Source organism: Aulostomus chinensis, chromosome 15 (assembly GCF_037954235.1).
Source record: "Aulostomus chinensis isolate RoL2024-O1b breed Wild chromosome 15, RoL_Achi_v1.0, whole genome shotgun sequence".
In the NCBI taxonomy this organism is placed as follows: domain Eukaryota; kingdom Metazoa; phylum Chordata; class Actinopteri; order Syngnathiformes; family Aulostomidae; genus Aulostomus; species Aulostomus chinensis.
In genome coordinates, this window is record NC_141334.1 from 26,252,799 (window position 1) to 26,271,496 (window position 18,698).

The 18,698-nt window shown below is 47.7% G+C and overlaps 1 protein-coding gene across 7 annotated transcripts in view; it reads right to left on the reverse strand.

Moving 5' to 3' along the window:
• Positions 1-233: 233 nt before the first annotated feature.
• LOC147249295 (homeobox protein PKNOX2-like) overlaps positions 234-18,698 on the reverse strand; it is a 99,998-nt gene continuing 81,533 nt past the window's right edge. For all 7 annotated transcript variants that reach the window (XM_086226293.1, XM_086226291.1, XM_086226295.1 and 4 more), the window contains 8 exons: positions 13,941-14,112; positions 11,207-11,392; positions 10,919-11,054; positions 7,771-7,868; positions 3,528-3,647; positions 3,210-3,286; positions 2,182-2,360; positions 234-1,647 (listed from right to left, as the gene is read on the reverse strand). In XM_086226293.1, coding sequence (XP_086082419.1) covers positions 1,370-1,647; positions 2,182-2,360; positions 3,210-3,286; positions 3,528-3,647; positions 7,771-7,868; positions 10,919-11,054; positions 11,207-11,392; positions 13,941-14,112 — 1,246 coding nt within the window. In that variant the 3' untranslated portion in view covers positions 234-1,369. The remainder of the gene's footprint in view (positions 1,648-2,181; positions 2,361-3,209; positions 3,287-3,527; positions 3,648-7,770; positions 7,869-10,918; positions 11,055-11,206; positions 11,393-13,940; positions 14,113-18,698) is intronic.

Here is an 18,698-nt window from a genome sequence, read left to right on the forward strand (position 1 = left end):
GGCTCACAGGAGACAGGAGGAAAAAAGTGAGATTGTTTCCAAGGTCATGCTTGAAAGGTTTGTTGTGGCGAGGAGTCAAGTGTGACACTCATGAGGAAGAAAAACGCCAAGTGTTTGTTCGACCTGAGAACCTATGAGTCATGAAAAGGCGTGAGTGACACGATGTGCCGCGCTGCACCGGCGGTGGACGCCAACATGACGAGTCCCCTCTGCAGGTATTTGGACAGCACTGCCCCCCCCCCCCCCCCCCTTGCTCAACTCTAGCAGGGCTTTCTGGCACCTCAGTTTGTGTTTGTGACAAACTATCTGGACAGATTACATTCAGAAAAACAAAACCTTCCACAAACACAGCCGGCCCCCAAGGTTGTGACATCAGGTTACCAAATTCAAAGAAGGGACAAAATCTAACGTAGAGCACAATAACGATCGACGTCTTCCCAAAGTCCCACTCCCACACAAATGTGGCCTCATCACGGACTCCTCTTACACACACATTTGTTCTTACACACTCTGGGATTATTTGTGCCTCCGTGCTTGCGACAGCTGTAAATTGGAGGCTTCATGTTCTGGATTTGTGTGTCATTAACTCAGTTTCTCAGGAACGTCTTGAGGGAATGTCTGCCAACATCAACTGGGACTCAAGGATGAACTGAAAAGACAAACATCAGGGAGGCATACATCTGGGATGAGGTGTTTCTATTTTTTTTCTTTTTAGCCCTTAATTCAGTCTTTCAGACAGGACGTAAAGCCTGATGGCTGTCCTTGACTCCTCCCTCCTGAACTCTGCTGTCTGCGTCCTGGGTGTGTAAGAACAAACCAGAGCATCAGAACCCCTCACAAACGTGCCCAACACAATGGCCAGCGTTGGATTTTAACATCGTTCTGATTTTCATCTACAGTGGCTGACGTCAGGAGTGGCCGTCCGTCTCACGCGCCACTTTGACCCCAGCACTGTCTAGTGAATATATTCAGCTGTCTGTAACCGCTGGACACCTCCAGGGCTCTCTGCAGGTCAACTCTGCTCTTCTTTGACTGAAATCTAAAGTTCTTGTGCCATGAATGATGAGTTGAGTGCTACGATCCAAATACTTCTGGAACCCACCGCATGGGAACGACATGTCAGGTTAAAGAACACATTTCATTGTTAAACCAACATTCACTCTCGACAGGTAGGGTTATGATGGTCACTGTGATGGCCTCCATAGTTGTAGTCCTTGATGAATCTGGCAAAAAAACCAAACCCCAACCTGAAGGCCCTTAAATGCTCTCAGGAGATAATTAGCAACAGCGCTGTCCTAGTGGAGATTGAAGAAGACACATGAAGGGGACACGTCAGGTCAAAGTTCATCCACACGCCCCCCCGCTGCGGCTACTCCAGTTCCTCTCGGTGCTCCATGCTCAGATCTCTCCGTCCTCCTCCTCCTCCTCCTCTGCCGGACATCTGCCTCCCCCTGTCATTTTCCTCCTCTACGTCCTCCTCCTCATCCTCCTCTTCCATGCATTCCTCCTCTTCCTCTTCTTCCTCCTCCTCGTCCTCCTCCTCCTCAGTGCCATCCATGGAATCGTCGGCTCCCAGCATGGCTTGCTGCATGGCCAGGGTGGCAGAGTCTGACGACAGCGACTGGAGGCTGTCCAGACTCAGTGGGTCTGAGCAGAGGGAGGGAGAGAGAGAGAGAGAGAGAGAGCAGGGGTGAGGAGGTCACACACACACACACACACACACACACACACACACACACACACACACACATCTCCTTGAGGGACAAATACTGCTTCATTTGAAAAGTGCGACAGTGAAGAAACATGCTTTTATTACAGGTTTCAGGCTCCACATCTGCCATACCCTCACCTTTCACCTGGCAACAGAAACTCAACTAAAAACTAGAGCTTGACTGAGTGAAAAGTGCTTCCTGATTGGAGGGTTTCCCAGGAGACCCGTGCTCAGCGGTCTGGCCCTCTGTCCTCAGGACTTGTATGTCTCCCAGTAAAAAGGATAATAGTGGCACCCAGTGGTTAAGACTTAAACACACAGGTTTGATTCTTTGCATGCTTGTACCTATTATAAGAAACCTGCAATTCAGCCCTCTCGAAGGTTTTGCAAGTGTGTGTGTGTGTGTGTGTGTGTGTGTGTGTGTGTGTGTGTGTGTGTGTGTGTCATTGTCTTGGAAACTGGTAACGTACTGTCTGAGTTGTTTCCTGTTTGAGATCTGTGTGTCTGCAGAACTCCGGCCACGATGGAGTCGGGCCAGAAGCGCTGTGTGGGACGGTGCTGGGACTTCATCTTCTTTGCTTTTGGAGCCGGGTCAGGGTTACTGGCATCAAGCATGGGCTGCAGGATGCGCCGGCGAGCATTGATGAACCTGCGGGGAGGACAGACACACACAATCACACACGCGCGCGCAAACACACACACACACACACTCAGAGCTTTATCCTGCATCCATGGCAGAAAAAAACAAAAACAATTTTTTTCTTTTTTTTTTGCAAAAATGAAAAATTGAGTGAGTGTGAGAGTCCTTTCATGTTCGGGGATTTGTGCTTTATTTTCTTTGTCTGTGTGTCAGATTATAGACCTTCAACCTGCTCAACTCTGAATTTAACAGTGATGAAATATTAACCTCTGGAGTTCTGAATTCAAGAGGTAAAGCAGTTTAATTCTTTGATAACTCAACGGTAGGTTTCTCAGCTGTCTCCACCCCATGGCTCATTGTTAATCCGACTGTACAAATATTACAAGAACATGGGAGGGCACCGAAGTACTGCACTCTCCAGTTCTCTGTTTTTGCTTTTCCAGAAACTCTTACTCATCCAGCTAATCTCCTGTCAACCCTTCCAGCAGCGTGTGTGTGTGTGTGTGTGTGTGTGTGTGTGTGTGTGTGTGTGTGTGTGTGTGTGTGTGTGTGTGTGTGTGTGTGTGTGTGTGTGCGCGTGTGTGAGAGAGGGAGAGATGTTAGAAACTAAGTGCCACTATCAGGACGTGTTTGAACGAATGCTGGAGAGAGAAAACATCTTGATTTTATGTGTTAAAACTTTCCAGACTAAAATGGCCAATGCCACTGATAAATGCTCCACACAGAGGACTTGACACGTTCAACCAGGAGATGGCGCCAGCGCGTCACAGGCGCCCCACTGGATCTCTTACTGCAGCAATAGGAAGCGTCTTCCTTTGTGACCCGGTGAGTCTGCCACTGTCCTCTCAGGCTTCTTACCAGTTGTTCACTTGCAGGAGGGTTAGATTTGTTTGTGCTGCAATCTGCCTCTTCTCATCTTCTGTTGGGTACGGATGCTAGAAGCAGACACAAGCACACCTCCATTCAGAAATCTGACTTAGACTTCTTATGTTTAATGATTGATGGCTCTTGATACAAAATGCTGACAGTCCCTGTGCTCTGACATGATCAGCCTCTGATCCCGAGTCTCCACTCACACGTCACACACCGCCATTCTCTTCACTGAACGACCCCCAAGAGGTCAAAACACACACACACACACACACACACGTAGACCAGCCATCTTCTCTGTCTCACCATGAGATGCTGAAAGAGCCAGGAGCGCATGATGTTGGTGGCTTGCTTGGGAAGGACCCCCCTCTTATTCTTGGACTTCTTGTCTTCGCTGTCCAGCAGGGCCGACAGGTCAACATTTACCTTCGGACAGCAGGGAGGTGAGAGGAATGGAGGGAAGGGGGGAGGAAGAGGATGAAAAGAAGATAGGGCCTCGTTATTGTTGCTATGGTAACAAAGGGAGACAACCAATTACCAATATTTTTTTCTGTAGCAAGGGCAGAGACACCTCCTCAAGAGTCACCATGGTAACTGGATTTGAGTAATGATACTTCAAATGTTAAAAAAAAAAGCACCCTTGAATCCGGGGGAAGCAGAGAGGGTCAGTGGGCTCTTCAGTCCTCCACAAGGAGTTTGAAGAGGGGACGCTCAGGCAGGTCTTCAGCCACTAATTCAGATTTCAGTTTCAGTAAGGCGACAGAACGAGGCACGACTGGGTTTGTGTGTGTGGTCTGACGAAGCTGAACGTCTGAGGACTGACTCCTGCAAGTCTACATCCCAGGACCAGATCCAGGAAACCAGAGGAGGGACCCGCATGTGCACATTTACACACCACCGCCACCACCGCCACCACAACAACAACAACAACGCGTCAGTTCTGAAGCATCAAACTGCTCTCTGGTCAAGAGCTCCACGCTCAAAAACCATGAAAACACATGAATGAGCCATGTTGTTGCAGGGGGCAACATACATGACCAAGAACACACACCTCACTTTATTCTGAGTCCATCCCACTCGCATGCACGCATACACACGCGCGCGCGCACACACACACACACACACACACACACCAGCCTGCTGCCAGAAATACTCACTAACTCTGGATGTGTTTGCTCTTGGTGTAACGCGCTCTTTCATCTTGTTGACCAACCGCAGTGAACAGTTGGAAATGATCTTCTTAAAGGGAGGAACCAATTAGAGTGCAGCACCAACAAGGAAGGGAAATAAGAAAATAGAGAGACGGACGAACTGTTGGCGTGTAATAACCAGCTCTCATTCCCTTCCGTAGAACTGTACATCACTGTCACACTCACAGTCAGACTTTAGCTGAGCGTGTTAAAGGGGCGGTTCACCCGAAAATGAGAACGTCGTCCTCATCTGCTCCCCCTCACGCTGCTGGAGCGTCACAGGAAAAGGAAAACCTCCCAAACAACTGAAGTGAATGGTGAACAACTATTAAATGCACAAAATAAAAACCCACAATAAAATTCCTCCATGCTGCTTGTCTGAAGTCATCCAAGTGTCCTCACTGACGCCATGTTTGTTGCCTCGCCACCACGCCACGGATCCAGTGAGGCTCCAAACACGGCGTTGACACGTCAAACAGCCTTTTATTTAGCCTGCATATTCATAAATATGAAAGAAAGTAAGCAGAAAGTAAGCAGTTACCGAGGACCGTTAGATGTGGGAATACTTTGTGGAGGGCTCTTTTAGAACGAGGAACCATTAATAAAGGCAAAAACACTTCAGCGAGAAGCATCTCATGAGTGTGCAGCATAAAGTGCATGAATAAATAAAATCACAAGTCTGCTAAAGAATATAAAATGGATTAATTCTGTGCAGAGCGTAGTAGTGGAAACAATCTCAGCTGGCGAGGAGACAAATAACAGACAACCCTGCGTGCACACCAAGGCAGAACCCCCTTAACCCACACAATGCCCATAAATAAACATTCCCACCGACTCAGATCCCCCCTCAGACTCCCCACACAAAACAAGACTCATTACAGTTGCAGCTGGGTGTCACGTGGACAACCCTCCTCTTATCCCCCTCAGCCCTGGGAGAATGCATGTTCCGGTGGAAGAGGGAGGATGAATTAATTGGCAGCAGCGAGCTCGAGAGTGTGATTACTCGGGGCTTGTCGGCAAAGTAGCGACGGGGCTGAGTTCAATCCCCAGTCCACGTGTAGCCCTCTGCCTGGGCTGGGGCGCCGCTATTCACCGAGGCCTCGTCTGACTGTCAAGCACAGAATTACCTGCCTGAAAATGAGCTGCTCTTCAGGCCACTACTGCTGCTCACACAGCGCCGTGATACCCCCCCGCTGCTCCCAGTATTTATTTATATCTAACGGCAAGTATAGAGACCATCAAGGCCTCACCAGTGATGCAGCCAGCAGCCCACGACTCGCAGCCATGCTTGCGTCAGAGCTCATGAAGCTTGTTTCTAAACTGCAAATATGAGCAGCAGCATTCACCACTGAGGAGAACAACACACCGAGGAGAACAACACACCGAGGAGAACAACACACCGAGGAGAACAACACACCGAGGAGAACAACACACTGAGGAGAACAACACACCGAGGAGAACAACACACCGAGGAGAACAACACACCGAGGAGAACAACACACCGAGGAGAACAACACACTGAGGAGAACACGCCTGAACGTCTCCAGCTCCACCTAAGATCGTGGTTCCAGACCGGCTTTGTTCTCAAAGAGAACCACGGCTGGGATTCAATGATAATTATCAGTTCAACCAACATATACAGGATAATGTAGTCACGTCACAGATCTGCAGAAAGCATCATGACAATGATGTCAATCAGTACCAAAACATAAACGCTATCGTCATCGTCATGGATCCGTGTGATGGCTGATGTTCGGCCAAGCCTTCTTCTTTGCTCATCATCTGCTGTTCATGGTGAGGAAACAAGGTGGTTAATATCAAATATCTGGACTTTTCCAAAAGTTTGAGAAATAAATGAAAAATAAAAACTCAACTTTTTTTTAATTCTTACATTTGCAATGCTTGTGTTTCTTTAGTACGTACAAACCGTTTATGACGGATAATTAACATCTGCAAGTGTGTCAGCCACAGCAGTCGTGACAATATCAGCATATCAGATATCTGCTAAATAACCCAATAACGTGATGACGGGCCACCATGAGATTCTCAGGTGTGTTCCAGGTGCGAGCGGTTACGTCACAAACCTGATGCTCTCTGTCTGAGTCTGTCTGCAGGACAGAGAGGTGAAAGTGTCTCGTTCAACCACGCAGCACCATGAGCCAACTCAGACTCTCACGCGCTCACTGCAGCCAGGACACAAGACATTCAGGCTCTGAAACCCTGACTTCCTCTGAGAAGCATCCTGGGAGCAGGACGGGCTCGAGTGCCGGGGTCCGGCCCCCCCCGCCCCACACTGCTCTGGTTGCTATAGCGAGATACAACAAAAGGAAAGTCATAAAGGTTTTGAATGCCAACGTGTGCTCAGGACTTGCTGTCTGCTCGCCTGGAAGAAGGCCAGATACTCATCTATGCGTTCAGCGCATGCTATCAAAAGTGTAGGTTTTTATCATGTCCACCTTTAAGACGTGTTTAGTAATACAGACAGACTGAACTTCAGCAGCAGCAGAAATCCCCTCTTGAGTTTGCCAGTGGTGCAGCACGGTGCAGAGAGCCAGAGCTCCTCTTCTTGTGTTGGTGTTCGTTCATCATTGAAGTCTTGTATTGTCTAATGTCTGGTGAAACGCTGTCCAGTTCGAGCTCCTCTTTTATTTTGAAATGTTTCCCCTCTGGTGTCTTGGGTTGCTGTTCTTCTTCTGTGTCTGTTTTGAGAGTTCATCAGCCCTCGTCATCCTCAGCCCTCCTGCTTCTGGTTCAGTTTTGGATTCCAGTGTCGTCTGAATTCATAAACCAGCTTTGATTAAATCTTCGGTGATTCAGTTGATCAAAAGGACAAAGAGTTTCATTCACCGACACAAAACCCAGTGAGACAGCTGCTGTTCAAATCCTCAAACAAACCACAAGCGTGTGAAACAACTCGATTCCTGTGTGAGTTTGACTGTTACTACTGGATACTACGTATATTTTGGCATCGTCTTACTCTTTTTACATCTAAAAGCATAAAAGACGATTCACAAAATGAAACATGGTGGTGAGAGACCGACCCCCCCATTCAGCTGTGCGTGTCCTCACATGACTTTCATCAGCGGTTGAAGCTGACAGGATAACGTCAACGCAGGAACAACAGGAATAAACTATTTCCATTTTGTGTGTCAGCGGGGGGTTTGTGTTCAGACCGACACAATGAAACGGTGCCCGTGGGGATTTCTGTGCCATAGCAAGAGAACCTTTTAATAATAACAAATTGAGACGGTGGGTGGTGCGGGCCGAGAGGGGGAGCTTCATCATCATCATCATCATCATCGTCATCATCGTCATCATCATCATCATCATCATCATCGTCACCGGTGGGATGGCTTTACCTGTGAGTTCTGGATCTGGATGGTTCCTGGAGGCAGCGCCTGTGTTAACACTTGCCCTTGTGATGTCACCATGGCAACCGGTTGGTACAGGGTCCCACCTGATGGGATAATTTACCTTCATGAGTATCAAGAGGCTCCAGCAGCAGTCACATCGCACCACTACCAGGCTTATTAAATTCTTGTCAGCACAGAAAACAAACGCCTGGCAATCAAGAGACAGGATGATTAAATTCAAGGTGTGTTAATGTCCTTTAACCCAGAAAAAAAGAAGAAGACGGGAGAGTGTTTTTGCTGCTGGCTTAATGAGCCTTGATCAAGACACTCTTATCACAGTCTGTTTGAGCTCCTCTACGTCGAGTGATCAAAGGCTGAGACATTGATTTATTTTGGGTTAAAAGGGATTTCCAGAGGGCAGGATTAACATTTCACTGTACAGGCTTGACATTATGAGAATCTATCAGCCCAGCACTCTGTGAGGGATAATTGCCGTGCACTCTGATACACATGTACACAAAACTCTGTCACGACAGCCATGTAAGCATGAACAACATGCTAACCATACTAATTACCTCTCATGATATACTTTAGTGGCGATCACTCATCCACACCTATGATGAAAGCTCAAACAGAGCTACCGTTCCAGCGTATCGCCTCAGAACCTTCACAAGTTTAACACCACTTCAGCATGTTTGTTTGGCATTTTGAGACAATTTTCCAACCCTCCTCTGAGGCCTGATTGATTATTGGACTGATAAACTTCTATCTTATATTGGGAACACCTGATGAAGATCATGAAAATGATAAATAGGGGTTTTATGCTGACTATGGCGAAAGAGAGGTTCTCTTTCTTCTATACGCTACCCTGTCAGTCGCAAGCGTGTACTGGGCTGTAAACGGTGTTGCTCTTGGCAGTAAATTGCTGCCCCGCAAATCTCAGCAAATCATATTTGAGAACTCCGCTCCCTGAAAAGGAAATTCCAAAAACTACATATTCTATAAGTCAGTCATCAAAATACTCGATTCCTTGCTTTTCCAGTGCAGATGAACTGTAGATTGAGTTGCTTTAGTGTATCTCAAGTGGAGTTTTTCCCAAAAAGAAGACTTTTGATTGTGAAAATGTTAATAGAGAGGAGCTGAGCTGTCAACTGATCACCATCTGGTGGTGAGTTGGATCAGGGGAGACGCCGTGCAGACCTGGTAGGCCCAAACAAGTAGTGAGGGTTTGCTGGGAACGCCTGGCAGAAGAACCTGTCAGGATGATCTTCAACTCCCACCTCTGGCAGAGCTTTGACCACGTCCCGGGGCGGAGGGGGACATTGAGTCCAAATGGACCATGTTCCACTCTGCCATTGTCGAGGCGGCTGTTGTGAGCTGCGGCTGCAAGGCTGCTGGTGCCGGATGTGGCGGTAACTCCCGAGGCGGCTGTCAGGCTGAAGATGGAGGCCTACAGGGCGTAGTTGATCTGTGGTCTTCAGAGGCAGCTGACCGGTACCAGCAGGCCAAGCGGTGAACAGCCATGGCGGTCGCCCAGGCAAAAACTCAGGCGTGGGTGGAGTCCGGTGAGGCCACAGAGAATGACTATTGGTCGGCTCCGAAAAGGTTCCATCGCCCTGGGGGGGGGGGGGTGGCAACTTGCCCACACTGTTTACAGTGGGGACGGGAGGCTGCTGACGTCAACTGGGGAGCTAATAGGGCAGTGGAAGGAATACTTTGAGGAACTCCTCAATCCCACCAACACGTACTCCATGGAGGAGACAGAGTTGGGAGAGTACTTGGGGGGGGGGGTCATCCTATCTCAGGGGAAGAAGTCATCAAGGCAGTTAAGCAACACTGCCGTGGCAGAGCTCTGGGGGTGGATGAGATCTGCCCTGGGTATCCCCTGGGGCTTTCTCGGTTGACAAGTCTCTGCAACATTGCATGGACATCGGGGGCGGGTGCCTTTGGAGTGGCAGACTGGGGTGGTGGTCCCCATCTTTAAGAGAGGGGACTACAGGGTGTGGTCCAACTACCGGGGATCACACTCCTCAGCCTCCCTGGAAAGGTCTACTCCAGGGTACTGGAGAGGAGGGTCAGGGCGATAGTCAAACCCCCGAATTTCTAGGCGCAGCCGGGTGGTGGAGGGGGTTGAGTTTGGTGGCGGGAGGATGTGGATGATGTGTTACTCTTAGCTCCATCAAACCACGACCTCCAGCTCTTGCTGGGGGAGTTCACAGCCAAATGTGAAGCTGCAGGGATGAGAATCAGCACCTCTAAGTCTGAGGCCATGGTCCTCAGCCGGAAAAGGGTGGCCTGCCCACCCCAGAACGAGGGGGAGGTCCTGCCTCAGGTGGAGCAGTTTAAGTATCTTGGGATCTTGTTCACAAGTGAGGGTAGAATGGAGCGGGAGATTGACAGATTGACGCATTGATGCGGGTGCCAAACTAGTCGATTGTGGTGAAGAGGGAGATTAGCAAAAAGGCGAGGCTCTCGATTTACCGGTCCATCCACCCCTCACCTGTGGTCATGAGCTCTGGGTAATGACCTGAAAGAACAAGACCCTGAATACAAGCGGCTGAAATGAGTTTCCTCCTCAGGGAGGCTGGGCTCTCCCTTAGAGACAGGGTGAGGAGCTCACTCCTTCAGGAGGGACTCAGAGTAGAGCTGCTGCTCCTCCATGGAGGAGTCAGTGGAGGTGGTTCAGGCATCTGGTGAGGACGCCTCCCTTGGAAGGTTTTCCAGGCATGTCAGACCTGGCCGAGGCCTCGGGGCCGACCCAGGACACGCTGGAGGGATTATATCTCTCGCCTGGCCTGGGAACGCCTCAGGAATCCCCTGGAAGAGCTGGTGGACGTGGCTGGGAGAGGACAGTCTGGGCTTCCTTGCTGAGGCTGCTGCCCCCGCGACCCTTCCCACTTGGATAAGCGGAAAATGATGGTTCTGATTTGGCCTGATGTCACTGCTTTAACTCGCTAAATGGGCCGAGATAGTCCTGCTAACGTAGCCATGTCAGAAGCCAACACCCGGGATGAGTTAACTAGAGTTTAGTTCAACTGTCAACTAGTTGTATATAGTTGTAATAAAAAAATACTGTCACCAAGCTTTTAATTTCGTTTTGTTTCACGGTTATATTACAGCTGTGTCATCAGCATTGAGGGGCACACATGCTTACCTGATACTACTTGAGAGTTGATGGTAGTCATGGCGACATTGCCCTGTTGCAGACCCCCGGCGGGCACCACAATCCCTGAGGGGTTAACAGAGCTGGAGACAGAGGTCATGGATGGAGAGGAGGTCTGAATTAGTTCCTGGGGATCACAGAGAGACACTAGTGAGCAAATGTAAAGAGGCTGTCATGCTGCGCTTCCGCATGGAACTGCCAGATGCAAAATCTACCCACCGATAAATGACATGGTGCATGTTGGGAGGTGCTATTCAGAGAGGGACCCCATTAACTGACCTGCTGCATGCTGAGACTGGTGTGTGTTGGAGAATAGGGTCCTCCCAGGTCATTACGCAGGAGGTTGTCGCTGTGCATCTTGGTTTTGAGGCAGGTGATGTAGCGGTTACAGAAGTCCTTACAGAGCTCATTGACCTTCTCCAACTCCAGCAAGTGGATTCGCAGAACCTGAATAGCCTTTACCATCTGACGGAAACAGAGGCACACCATCAACACGGGCCTTAGAAAATAAACTGGGAAACATTACGATTCCTTCATTAGAGTGGAGACACTGGAGCTCTGCCTGTGTTCTGTCAAACAGCCACGCTGGCTCGGTTTGTTCTACACAGCAAAAATGGAGCCGTTTCTTTGGAGATTGTCTTTTAATAATGACTGCTTGTCTGCATAACAAACGCAGTCAGTGTCACTGCTTGATACCAATGATGACTATTAGCTGTAATATCTTCCTGGGTGGTGCAGTACTAAACACAGAGTACAGCTTCAGTTGATGGGATCTGCTGGTTTTTGATCAGGACAACATGATACCTACACCTGCCGGTGGTACCAGAAGAAAACCAAGGGAAGCTTTGTCCTCTGGAGACTATAAATGGCTCTACACCATTTCAGTTGGATCTCTGCTGGTGGATTCTGGGATACCAACATCCCCAGCTCCTGTGCCAAAGTAATCCAGTTCAATCAATCCTGTCCTGACTTCTGTGATTGGTGCAGGAAACAAACTGTCATTGTTGTGAAACAATAGTCAGAAGTGTCTGGGCCAATAAGTTTCCTTTAATATTTCTAATCTCATAGATGTGTGAAGCTTTAACAGAGAGGCAGAAAATACTAAGTCTAAAAAGTACATTTATAGATGCCAGCAGCCTCAACCCAGGATATTACTGATCAAGACTCATCCAAGCCCACTCAGAATATGTTGTTAATAAAGTTTTATACAGCGAAAAAGTGCCAGTCGGGTGGAGAGAGTTGTAGGAGGATGGCAGGACAATGACCTCTCGGTGGATCTAAGATAGTTATTGAGTCCACTGGAATGGTGACCTCCGGTCCGTTGAGTTCCCTGTGACCAGCCTCCTGATGTTACTGAGCGCGATGCTACCTTGTTTGCACTTGTACACAATGTGAGCGCTGCTATTGTTTTTTTGGCCCAGACGCACCGCCACCACAGTGCTGTCACATCGGGAAACGAGTGGGCTGTTGAAGAAATGCTAGTATATGTATTTGAATATGTATATGTACATGTACTTATCATTAGCCTCATAGCATAACTGCCTAAGTCATGTTTTGGCTGAACTGAGATATCTGCCTAACTCTGTCACTGTGCCTTACTGGCTTCATTTGGCCAAAATATCCATCCATCCATCCATCCATCTTCTATACTGCTGGGGGGGTGGAGCCTATCCCAGCTGACATTGGGTGAGAGGCGGGTTCCCCTTGGACGGGTCGCCAGTCTGTCACAGGTCCATCAGGAGCAATCAGGGGTTCGGTGTCGTGCTCAAGGACACGGTCACTGGGGGGGTGGGCATCGAACCTGCAACCCTTTGGTTGCTAGACAGCCACTCTACCTCTGAGCCATGCCACCCCTTGGCCTAAATATGACAATGGAAATTATTCTATGAGGCTAACCATATTGAAAAACAGCATCGTCCCCAGACAGACAAGTAAAAATGAAAAACCACCCTTGGAAAGGGGTCAGCGAAAAACTCCTATTTATATCTGGCCTCTTAAAACTGTTCTGCCCAGGTTTTAGGAAAAACCCTTTTATACCACAATGGAAGGACTGTGCTGGTTAGTCAGATCATTGAAATGATGCCGCAGCAGAGGTCAGACAGAGAATCAGATCGTGTTGGAGGCAGATGACACCGATGGCCGAGTGTCTGAAGCATCGCAGGCCAGTTCTTTAGAGCTGTGTTGCTAGGAAACAGCGTGGGTCCAGGTTTATTTTCTGGCTGTGCACAATAAAAATGTATGAAAAGTTATTTGAATTGGTTGGGAGGAAGGCAGCGAGTCCATTCTTGCTCATTCGTATCCCAGCCTTGACTTGACGTGATACACACAGTATCCATATACTTCAGTGTTGTCTGACCAACAAGTCCATGTATTTCTACTCTCTGTGGGACACACACTTCACAATCACCACTCAAGGTCAACAGAACAGGCCAAAAAATGCTGGGCAAAGGAAGAGATAAATCAGCTAATTAAACCCAGCGCGCTTAATCAAGGGACCAGTAACGGTGCACCCATCACAGCCAGTCAGGCCCAATGTGACATTACTGCCCTGTGGAGGAGCGGCCCCCTCTGGGAGGGACACCTGCACTTGGTGCCTCATAAAACACACAGATGCAGGGTTAATTGACTGTTCAGTACTTGCGGGGCTGCTGTACTACCCTGGTACTGTCACCACAAGAGTGGCGTGTTTTTTTCCGTGCCTGTTTCTGTCGGGCTTCAGCTCCTCCTCCTCCTCTTTTCTCATGATCTGCATTCTCCTTTGTTCTTTTGTAAGACTTTTGAGGGAGAGGAAGTGTCAGGAGAATGATGGGGAAGATTCCATGAAAACAAAGGCAATAATTCGCCACAGTAATGATGGGTTGCACTGTGGACCGGCCCACTGATTATTGTCATTACTGCACTGCTTCTTTTAGGTTCACTGAAACTCTAATCATAAATCAAAGAGCTTCATTATGACTGCTAATGATAAATCAACGTGGCTGAGGCCTACATTTTGTCACGTCAGTGGACTCACCAAGTTGTCCAGCTCTGGATCCTCACTGAAGAAGGGCTTGTGCTCTCGCTCCTGCTGGTGAACAAAGTTTTCAATGTCCACGTCGAAGCTGGCTGAGGTGATGCACTCCGATCCCTGCGTGGCCTGCTCACATTTCTCAAACAACAACGCAAGCAGGGGGAACAACGGATGTCTGAGGAGGAAGAAGGCAAGAGGCACAACATCCCTCAGTAAAACCAGGTTCATCTTGTGTCAGACTTGGTGATGTTAGTGGGTTCACACACACCATGGAATGTGTTGCTGTGATTTAAATTATATTGCATTCATTGATTTCTGACCACTTGGGGGCAGCAGAAACAAGTAGTGACCAGCACTGGTGTCTCGTCACCTTCCACATGTTCTCATTTGTGTGAGTTTAAGAGTTATAGTACAAAGAATGTGTAAAATACACAAATACTGCAGTAATGTTCCCCTCCCACTGTCAGGAAATATACCATAAAACAAGAGGCAGGTCTAGTGATCACCCCACCATCAGCTCCTCCTGACCCCAGAGACCAGGAGTCACTGATGATGTCATCAAGGTCGCACATGACGTGTTCCTTCTGCAATTTATCAACATACGTGTTCAAAAGCTTTACGGTGATTACGGGTGTACTTGTGGAAAGTTTAACAGTTGATACTCACATCCACACAAACGTTTACCGTGCTGACACTTTTCTTAAAGGACTAAATCTTTTCAGTGTCATCCCAAAATTCTTAGAACATAAAAAGAGAAAACTAGAAAGGTGCTGTGGAGCGCATCCCTCTGCCACGGGCCGAGAAGTGTTTCCACAGAGATGAATGAAAATATCCAGATCCACGGCAAAATGTGATGGATTTTTCTTCCACCCACCAACTTCCCTGAGAGGTGTCCAGGTAGTTTGTGTAGTTTGTGAACTCCTGCTGACATGGTGGCGCTCAGACAGCTCTGCCAACAACAGAGTCAAAAATGAAGTTTTCACTAAATTAAATTAATCGGATTTTGTGGGAAAAAGTGATTAAAAAAAGAACCTGCCAGATCAAAGTAGACTGACGGTATTTCAGATTTAAGCGCCTCTATTTCACTACCAATGACCCAAAGTGGAGGGAACCCCTCGGCCAGCTTGTCTCTGCAGGCACGTGACCTCCCTGACCTTAGATTTGTTTTGGTCTATTTTTCCTGAGTGAACAGAAACATCATGGATCGGCCTGAGAGAGAGATCTTCCATCAGCATCAGTAAGGAGCAAACTGGGCTATCTGAGCTGTCCCTTCAGGCCTGGAAGTCTAAACCTCACCCAGGACCTCCTGATAGGGGACAGGACTAACCAGCCCACCAGAGGGCTACTAGTTAGCTGCTATAGGAAAATATCTTGCACAGGGAAACCATGTGAAGCTACTTCTCAGATGCAGTTATGACCCTTGTCTAATGTGGTATTTCAAAATTTGCAACAAAATACCTCGATGGAAACCTAAGCGACGCTTTCCCAGGCATAATGAGGTAATGACGGTGCCCGAACCTGAACCCACCTTAACCACGACACTCACACACGGTCGATTACAATGATGCCTTACAAGACAATGACCAGGCGTCGGTGACGACATGTTGCAGCGTCCCTCACAGAACAAAAACCATCAAACTAAAATGAACAAACACTAAAACCCATCAGAATCACATGAAACCAGCTGTATAGAAGAAGCCATCAAAAACAAGTGGCCTTGTGCTTTTGTTTTATTGTTTTTATATGTCACTTTCGCATTGTACTTTTGCAAGGCTTTTCCTCTCCATGTGTGAGGATGCATGAATGGAGTCTCCGGGAAGAGGAAGATCTACGATGAGCTCTGTACGTGCAACAGTGCGGCAGCTCCATGACAATCTCTCAGGACACGCTGCCACTAAGGCAGCTCTTCCAGAGGGCTGGATGTTCGCCAGCATGACACCCCGGATCCAGTGTGCTGCTGCATGTGGGACATGCAGGATTTTTCGCATTTGCACTTGGAAAAAGCTGCGGCAATGCAATGAAACCTGAGAAGAAGCTTTGAGGAATATTTGTGCCTCCAAACAGCTGCGTTTTACAGCTCCACCCTTCATCCGTCACCCCCGTGGCCCCTGCCTCACCCTTGACTTAGACAAGACTCCGTGCAATTTTGCAAACTGTGTCTCCGTCTAACCAATTATGTTAAGGGCTGTTGGCAGTGTGTTATATAACCCTGTAAGCTGCTTACAAGTGGCACATTTCATTATTTCCCTGCATCCTATAGCTTTGAATGTGCTGCATAAAAGAGCGACGCATGTTAAAAGAATTAAGTCAAATTAAGCGGTTGTGTTTTTACCATTTAAAATAGCAACCAGCAATGATGGAAGAATTCATTATTGTTCTTCTAATTAGAAATTCAAGACACTGCCATACAAACATTGCTGAGAGGTAAACAGCTTTATTCCTCAAACGTAACAACATTTCAATCCAATTTGATTCTGGATGTCATTATGTGTGGAATTATAACGTGATTATCCAATCCCTCAAATGATTCCGTCGTGTCTTTGTTCAAATATGATAAAATGAGGGTAAAAATGGTGCCTCCTTCAGTCGATTCTACTTTGGCAGACAAGTCGTTTGGTTCATGGGGTCGTACCAAAGAAAGACAAAGAGAAAAATCCAACATTTCTGTCAGAATCTGGTTCACATCGTGTTCAGACTGACTTCTGCATGATTTGATTTCACTACTGGGCATCTCAAATATTCCTGAGGGACAACTGAATGTGTTTCATGACAACATGTCGGGATTGCATGGATCCACCTTGTTTCGAGGGTGAAGTTGGGGGACTGAACAGCAACTTGGTCAAACTGGGGCGAGGCACGAGGGTCTCCTCCAGCTCTGGGGAGGAGCGTGAATAAAGGAAGTTCCCACAAAGTTGGTGGGATCCTTTTGAATGTCCAAACTCCTCCAGCAAGGGATTGAAAACAGGAAGCCTTCATCCATCTTGAGCCCCTGGACACGCGGATGACGTCACCCAGGTATTCCATGCTCCTGCGTGTTTCCGTTGCACAGTTGCCATATTCTTCTCTACTGACACATCTGAAAAACCACCTCATGAGGGCATAAACCCTTTAAGCGATATTTGAGAGGTTTTTCAAAATTTAGGTTTTTACATTACCAGTTTTTATTGTGTTATTTAATTCTATAATGGAAACGGAGCTCATGTCCAGCCTGACCTTTTCCTGTTGGAAATGACCACATCGAGAAACACAAACTTCTACTCCACTCTGATTATTTCTTATTATTATTACGTGTGTCTCACCATGGTTACGAAAAGATCTTGCATAAAAACATACGTTGTTCCACAGATTGTTTGTGAGATCACTTCCTTGACAGCTGCTAATCAGCAGATGGAGGGAGCCCTCTGGGGTCAAAGACGCTTTCATTAGTATCTCTGGAGCAGATGTATCGATGTAGATGGACGTACTTTTTTGTGTGATGAATAAAACATTGTAATAAAGGCATAAAAGAATGACCTGTTCTTTAGGGCTTACAGTGATCGAAGTACCCCACGGATACCAATGGTGTATTTATACATCAAAGGTTATGCTGTAATAAGTCTACAATAATGATGCTGTTTGCTCTGGACCAGTGAGAGATCTGAGGGACCCCAGTAACAAGTCCAGCAATCCCCTGAGGGAGGGCGTGTCAGGTGACCCCAGCACATCAGCTCTCAGTGGCAAAGAGAAAAGACAAGCAGAAATTGTGAAAGTGGATATTTTTGTACTCGAAATCTCTGTTTTCCTGTTTATGTATTTTTTATGTATTTCCTACGTGTGTGTGTGTGTGTGTGTGTGTGTGTGTGGTTGCATGTATGGCGGTTGGGGGCTGGGGGGGCCGGCATGGCTCGGCCCTGCTCAGGCTCTAACCCGTGACTCTCATTTGCAGCCTTTAATAGTCGCCTATATTATACTCTAATCTGCCTGATCCCAATTTAATGCCGCTCCTTCAGCCAGACGTGGGAGGAATACTAAGTAGGAGGCTCACGTGCAGAGTGGAGAGTCTCTGCCTTGTTGTTTAACGTCTACTTGTGGTGAGGTGGGGGGGGGGGGGGTATCAGTGAGAGCAAACAGGGTGACTCTCGGCACTGCAGATGGCGTCTTCACATGTTGTTCACTCTCACATTTCGTCCAGGTGTTATTTTTATGCCAGAGAACAATTCATTCTGCCAACAGTGAGTTAATTTAACCTTCTACCTTATAAACATTCTAAACAAGGAAGAGCATCAGTCAACAAAACGCCACTTTGTCTGAGTGACTTACTTTATAACCATTAAACACACACACGCAGACACACACTCTATACACAGACATCTGCTGTCAAGGCGATGTGGCACTGCAGGGTCTAGACAGCCAGGGGCATTGTGGGCAGGGCTACAGAGTACATTAGCTGGTAAATACATCCTTGCGCGCAGGACTAAATGGACACCAGCAGACGAGCTGTAAACAGAACAGATACAGCAATTAAAGCTGAGAATTCCTGTGACAGAGGACGTGCGACGTGTTGTTCGCCCAGCACAACCGTTACAAGACAAACTGCCCGATCCATCATGCTGACAAGTAGCTGATTGATGATGGAGTGAGACGTGACAAACTCAGCGTCCGTCCACCACTGGATGGCCCTCTTCCATGTTCTCAGTGCTGCTAGGACGTGAATTATTTAGTCTTTAATCAAAAGATGCTGCTATAATTCCTGCAAATTGACACTAGTGGCATCAAGATACA